At 32.6% G+C, this 7,727-nt stretch overlaps 1 protein-coding gene across 1 annotated transcript; it reads right to left on the reverse strand.

Annotated features, from left to right (window-relative positions):
• Window positions 1-2,928: 2,928 nt before the first annotated feature.
• Window positions 2,929-7,234, reverse strand: LOC108487536 (protein NRT1/ PTR FAMILY 5.4-like). The gene is made up of 5 exons (XM_053020605.1): window positions 6,917-7,234; window positions 6,609-6,826; window positions 6,269-6,520; window positions 5,886-6,163; window positions 2,929-3,906 (listed from the first exon to the last, which is right to left on the reverse strand). Exons 1-5 carry the CDS (start codon window positions 7,032-7,034, stop codon window positions 3,018-3,020), a joined length of 1,755 nt encoding a protein of 584 aa, XP_052876565.1. The 5' UTR covers window positions 7,035-7,234; the 3' UTR covers window positions 2,929-3,017.
• Between the last annotated feature and the right edge of the window lie 493 nt (window positions 7,235-7,727).

A 7,727-nucleotide genomic window follows, 5' to 3' on the forward strand; every position in this document is an offset into this window, starting at 1 on the left:
CAATCCTACACACTACAAAGTGTCTGCTTGACATGTTTACAGAGATGTAACCTAGCTGCTAGATCGAAATACGGTAAAGCGCCAGTTTCGTATTTATACGCATCGTTGCTTAGCCACTAATTTAGAGCAGATTACTTTCTTCTTCACAATATCCTAACCAATGCAAATACAGATTACAGATATCGACAACATGTGTTCAGCCATTCCAATTCATTTCACAAATAGATAATACAGATCAGTATCAGGAATAGCCATCACAATACACATACATTTACATCATCCATATATCAGTCTTAGAGCATCAAAGAGTCCTCATATAATCAAATTCAAATCATACATACATTGTGGAGGTTAGTGCTCGTGTTGGACAACACTCATGCCCTCAGTAACAAGATTTGGATCCTATTTATATGCTACATGGCCTGGACACACGCTCATGTCCTTTGCCCGTGTGGTTCTAAATCGTAAACTGAGAGTTACATCACCTAGACACACTCCTATGTCATTGCCCGTGTAGTTCACATAGCCTGAGCACACGCCCATGTCCCTGGCCGTGTGGTGTCGACATTTTCTGGCATCCAAAATTCACACAATTAAGGGTTTTTGGTATGCACTTAAAGAGATTTTAAAGCGATAAGAACATAGAGAGTCTCTGAAACCTAAAACAACCATCCAATCATTCAATCAATTGAATTTAATGACAATGAAGCACAATTATACATAGAAACTTATGTCGAAAACTTTGACATAAAACGTTCAACGAAAATGACACTCATTGAAAGATTAACTGCGATTACTCAAATTATCTTGCCAAGATTCATTACTTCCAACACCTATTCCTAAAATAAGGAACAAACATCGTTTAACAACGATAATTCATCAATTAGCGCAAACTATTAATAATACGACATTGTCATTTTTTAAAACTTTTAACGAATTATCACAGTTGACATCACAAAAGATTTACTTACTCGGCCCGTACAACAGATTAGAATGAGAATTTCAACGATTAACAATAGCAAACTCAAACGATATAGAAATGAAAAACAAAAGGAGGAAAAAGAAAAAGAAAAAGAGAAGGGAAAACGAAGAAAAAACTTAAATAAGAAAGAAAAAGAAGAAAACAAAAAAGAAAATAAAAAAAAAAGTTTAAAATCTTTTTGTCTTAACCACCCGTGAATTCTCAACAATAAGCAAAATATTTCCCAACACATAGATGGGACTCGAACATGAGACCAGACAGAATGCTGAGGCTTAACTAGTGAACCAACAGGCTGATTCTTAACACAGATTTACACGGAATTACATTTAACTATGTAATTTATGGATATGGGTTGTTTTAAAATAATATAACTTTTAATGACACGACTTGAGCTTTAGACCTTAAACACAATAGCAAAACACAAAACCACATATACATAAATTAATTACTGCAGAAACTCATAATTAATGTCTCAAAATTTTGGGGCTTTACATTTGTAATAAAACATAGGAGTTTGTGCCAATTCCCCTTAATAGATCACTCATAGGTTGTAAATGGCTATTCAAGATTAAGAAAAATACAACGATACTATTTCTTACAACAAGGTTTGATTGGTCACGCAAGGATAGTCTTAGGCACCAATGCTAGATTATCATGAAATGTTTAGTATAGTTGTGAAGGCTAATACCATTTGGATCATCCTAGCCTTGGCTACTTTTCAGCAATGGAAGCTTTGTTAATTGGATATAAACAATACCTTTCTAAACGACTATCTAGCCTGAGGAGGTTTATATGAAATAGCCACCTGGATTTGAGGTTTGTGGTCATGATGGTTCTCTATTAGCATGCAAGCTAACCAAAGCTCTTTATGGGCTCAAATAGGCCCTAAGATCCTGATATAGCATTCACAGTCAACAAAGTTTGTCAGTTTATGCACTCACCATATGATGAGCATTGGACTGCTGTCAGACGAATATCACGTTACATTAGAGGTACTCTTGACGGCTAGTGTTTCGACCTTCTAGCATGAGTTTGATAGGTTTTTTTTATGCGGACTAGGCAAGTTCACTAGCAGACTACAAGTCCACTTCAAGATTCTACATTTACCTTGGTGATAACCTTGTTGGGTAGTCTTCAAAGAAGCAAACCATTGTCTCACGCTCCACCTTTGAGGCAGAATATCGAAGTCTTGCTAATGCTATTACTAAGTTAACCTGGTTTTGATTGTTACTTGGTGAGATAGGTATCAATATTTCTGGCACACCAATAATATGGTGTGACAATTCTAGTACTGTGTCACTAGCTGCGAATCTTGTCTTGCATGCTAAAGTCAAACATGTAGAACTTGATTTGCATTTTATTTGGGAGAGGGTGTTATACGGAGAGTTACAAATCAATCATGTTCCTGGTTATGATCAAGTTGTTGATGTCTTAACCAAACCACTTACCGTGGGTTCTTTTTTGCGTTGTCGAGAAAGTTTGACGCTCACTACTGTTTTTGATTCATTTGTTCAAGTTGCTGCAGAGGGAATATTAGCAACTACAGAGCAGTTACAAAATATTGAAGATGGGGATAAGTTGAATTAGTTAGCTTAGCTGGTTATGATTCTTTTGCAATTAGTATTCTGTTACAAATAGTTACATTTTGTTAAGCCTTTGTTGAGTTGTTATTTCAGTATGAATGTAGACATGATGTATTGATCATAATATGAATGAATTTTATGTTTCTCTCTTTTTCTAATAATGTCTCATTTCTTTTATATATTTATTTTATAATATTATACTATGCTCTATAAAATCACTTGTCACTACTTTAACTCGGCTTTTAGAATTTAAGAACTCCTTTGAATAACAATGTACTAAATATGTTTTCTTTTTCAATCTTCCAATTAAAATCATTCTAGGTAAAATAAAATATATAGATAAAAGAAAATAGTTAACTACTCTTGTATTTAAACTTTTGAGTAATATAATAATATAACATAATTACTAAGTTGTAACACATGCATTTTTTACATCGAAATAGCACCAAATTTCATACTTTTACGTCCAAATAGCCTCCCATTCCCGACGCTTTCCCCTCACCAACTCTTTCATCATTATTTTCAACTTTTTTATACACAAATCCCTTAGAAATCCAAATATAAGCACACAAATTAAAAGCACTCAACCCTGCCAATACCCAATAAAAGTAATTAAGTTTTGCACGGTTTAGATTATCTCCCAACCATTCATTCCCATGCCTTAAACTAATGACTTGAACCACTGAGATTACAGCTGTGTTTATAAAGCTCCCAACTCCCACTACACTTATATATGCAGCTGCCCCAATGCTTCTCATTTCTTCCGGCATTTGATCGTAGAACAATTCTTGTAATCCGACTATTGTAAAGACGTCTCCTAGGCCGGTGAGCACATATTGAGGAAGTAACCACCATACGCTCATTGGGACTATGGCTTTCGGGGCATCGATTAGGCCATGTTTGGCAGCAGTGTTGACCCTAGCCGTCTCTACTAGGCCTGCAACAACCATGTTCAATATGGAAATGAATAGGCCAGTACCGATTCTTTGTAGCATTGTTATTCCAGAGGGATGTCCGGTTATTTTTCGAGCAATGGGGACGAAAACTCGATCATAAATTGGGACGGCGATGAGGATTGTGAGGCCCACGAGACTTTGAAGTGCTGCCGGCGGAACTTGAAAATTGGGACCTATTGATCTCAACATTGTGCTGCCTTGCTTGGTGAAAAATGTGTGTAATTGAGTTATTACAGCACTGAACATTAAGCAACCAAGCCATATGGGGATAAGGCGAAGAACAAGCTTCACTTCTTCAACTTGGTTCAATGAGCAAAGCCGCCATGGATCCCTAGTTTTGCTCAAGGTGTCTTTATCGTCGATGATCATTGCTTTATCTAGAAATCTACAATTTCAAAAAGGGTCATAAATAAATTAAGGAGAGATCCATTTATATTAATACAAAATAAAAATAATTTTACACACTTTAATAATTTTTTGTACGGTTAATATCTTAAAAATCCAATCGTTAAATTTATTAATATATTTTTATTTGTCATGTATGTAAATTTTGAATCGATTTAATATGTTTGTTATATCGATTTAAAATATTGTCTACATTAATATATATTTAATGGTTGAAAGTTTCTTTTATATAAAAGCGAATGGTTAAAAATTTTGATTTACTCTAAACTTAACAGACATGATCTATGTGAATTAAACATGAAATATGAGGATTGAACTATTAAAATATTAATCATACAAAAATTATTAAAATAAGTAAAATTACTCTAATTTTACATTAGTGTCAATGGATCTCTCTCCAATAAATAAATACTCTTGTGTTCTTTCTATTAATGAAAATTTTAAAATAATAATATAAAAAATAATGAAATTGATTAAAAATAAAACTAAACAAATAATGATAAGAGAAATTGGAGAATAGTGGTGGGTATGGTGAAGTAATTAATTTGATATAAGTACGGTGTGCAATTTTGCAAGAGAATAGGATCTAATTCTATTTGTGTGAACATGAATCAAGAGATTTACAAACAAGTCTAAAATTTATTAAACAATACAATTAAATAATAAAAAGTAAAGCTAAAGCATTTGATTTCATATTATTTAATTTAAAGTAGTGATTAGATCACATAAAATTATATTTTATATGGATTCCTCTTCCTTTTAACATTATTAGTTAAAATTAAAATTATGATGAATTTGGTATGTAAAAGCGAGTAATTAAAGGTTTTGACCCTAAAAATAGAAATAATTTAATTTAATTTTCTTATAAATAGAAAATTTATAAATTGATATATAGTGAAATTATATTTGAACTCTTAAAGTAAAAAAATAAAAATTAATTCAGTCTTCTCATAAATAAAGAAATTATAAATTAATATACAATAAAATTGTACTTTAATCCCTAAAAAATTGTATTTTTAACATTTTATTAAGGAAAATTTAGGATAATAGTTAAAAAAAGAATATGTTTGCTTGTGCATATTCTTTTTATTTAAAAGTTTTATATAATAATTTATTTGGTCCTTCAATTTTCTAAAAGAGTTAATTTAGTCATTCATTTAATTTTTGGTTATTTTAGTCTTTGAATTTGCATTGTGTGTTAAATTATTTTAAAATAGATGAAAAAATTAATATTTGTTGACTTTAGTAACGTGACATCCACGTGGTAGTCCATATATATGTTACATTAACAATTAATTAATTTTTAAAATTAAAATATTAAAAAATATTTTTATAATTTTTAATTTTAATTAATTACAAATGTTGCATCCACGTATTTAAATATAATAAAACTTATAGAATTTACATGTGAGATTAAAGAAAATTATTAAAATTAATAAAAATCAATCATGTGATATATTTTCTTATAAAATTCAGAAAAACATCATTGATGATGTATAAAAAAGTCAAATATTTAGATCATCATCTCCTCATAAAATAATTGTTTAATAGTACTAAAATCAGTCCAAGAATCTCAGTGACGGAATTAGGAACCTAGTTGTCAATTTACTACTTTTAAACAAATTTGAAGGTGTAGAAATTTACTTGAATTTGATATTTTCCTTTTTTCTCTAAAATTCAAGCATTTCCAATTTTGTTATTAATTTTCCATTAATTTATTGAAAATATTTTTTCCTATTTAAAGATAATATTGTTTTACAGGAATATGACAGTCTATATCCTCGTCACGTTCAAATACTTTAAATTTATATATATATTTTCAGGAACATTGATGTATTGATTTTTATGTTACTTTCTTAATTTATTTTATGATGTTTAAAATAATATCGATTTTGACTAAAAATAAAATAATATCGATTTTGAAATTACTTGACTAATTTTTTATCGGGCATTATTTACCTGAACTGTTTTGTACGGACCAGGTTGCGACTCATGGTTTGACCTTTGACATGGCTCCCACCTCTTCTGTCATCTTCATAGCAAATTCCCCTGCCACCGTGGGTTTCACTCACGCGCCACTTCTTTGCAGCGGCGACAAGGACCTGAGCCACAGAGGTGAACGGACTCCCTGTCGGCCGCTGCTTTCGGTACTTCCTGATCCCAATTAGAAACACCGCCAATGCTACCGCTAATGACCCTGATAACACCCCAAATCCTGCTGCCCAACTAACATTATCCTACATGACATCAAATATCACCCTCTACATTAAAATTATTTAAGTAAAAGAAAAGGTTTAAAAGTATGAAAGGAAAGGTAGTTTAGGCACAAACTTTGATGTTACCTGGAGATAAATGACGACAACGATGGCGACTGAGGCGCCTGTAACGATCCCAAGGTACCACCAGTTGAAAAATGAGCTTTTGGCTGCCTTTTCTTCAGGGTTGTTCTCATCGAACTGGTCAGCAGCGAAGGTCTGAACGCATGGTTTATGGCCTCCTTCGCCAATGGCTAATACGTAAAGCGCTGTGAAAAACACAGCTTTGCGGGAATGCATAGGGATTACTGACACTGATAAGCTCAATAACACCATTCCCTGAATCATAAAGAACAAAAAAAAAAAAAAAAGAAGCTTGTTAAAAACATATCTCCAATCCCAATAAACACGATGCGACCGAACTTACCAAGAAGTAGATGACAGAGGAGGCAAGGATGGTCTTGAAGCGACCGAGGTATGAATCGGCAATGAAGGCTCCGAGCAAAGGGAAGATGGCGGAGACCCCAACCCATGTATTGACGTTCTTGGCTGCGGTGATCACTGGTTCTCCGAGATTGTTTGTGAGGTATGTGATCAGATTTCCAGCCAATCCGTAGAAAGCAAATCGCTCGGCCATCTCAACAGCTGCGTCAAACAACAATGACAATTTCATCAAACACTCAAGATAAAGATCCATGAAAAACGAAAACAGAAAGGAAGAAAATATTGGCTTACAGATAACAAAAAAGGCTGCTTTCCACCCTCCTTTGGAGGGCTTTTTCTGAGAAGAGAGCTTGGTGGGGTTTTGACGGTGGGCATTGTCTATGGTGATAGGAGCAACTGAGCTATCCATGGACGAGTTGGAGTGTAGGAAATTTGGCTGAAGAACTCGATGAAAATGGTGGGATGGATTGAGGACGATTGCTTCAACTTATATATGTGAAAAGTTATGGGCTTTGGGCATTTGAGTAAACTTCCATACTCTTTTTTTTTCTTCCCTTTAAGCTATTGAGTCAAAACTATTTGGCTGTAGCATCCCACTTTGTCACTAGCAAAAACAGTAATTCTTTTCCTCGGATTTATATTTATTAAAATAATACTTTAAGTTTGGAGTTCAAATTTTATCTATATATGTGTAAGGTTATATTCTAATTATCAATCCCTGTAATTACGAATTTTACCATAAATAGAAAATTGTCTTGATTGAAAAATATATATACAATTATACATCCTAAAGAACATCAAACGAATCACAAGAGAGAATATAAACTAATAAATTCTGGATTAACTGAACCAATCTGTTTTTATATTATAGATTCACATGGCTGATTTCTTTGTTTCATTAAACATTAAACCAAATTTCTTTAATTGTAAACAAGGACAAGGTTGCTACCAACTTGAACTTCCTATGTTAAGCAACCAAAGATTAGATTATTTTCATTCCTTAACAAATTGCTTTGATGGATACATGTTAAAAGATGGAATGGTTTATTACATTTTAAAGCCTCTTGATTGGTCAAAATGTTCATATTTTCTTAAAATAGCT

Source organism: Gossypium arboreum, chromosome 10 (genome assembly GCF_025698485.1).
Source record: "Gossypium arboreum isolate Shixiya-1 chromosome 10, ASM2569848v2, whole genome shotgun sequence".
Taxonomy (NCBI): Eukaryota; Viridiplantae; Streptophyta; class Magnoliopsida; order Malvales; family Malvaceae; genus Gossypium; species Gossypium arboreum.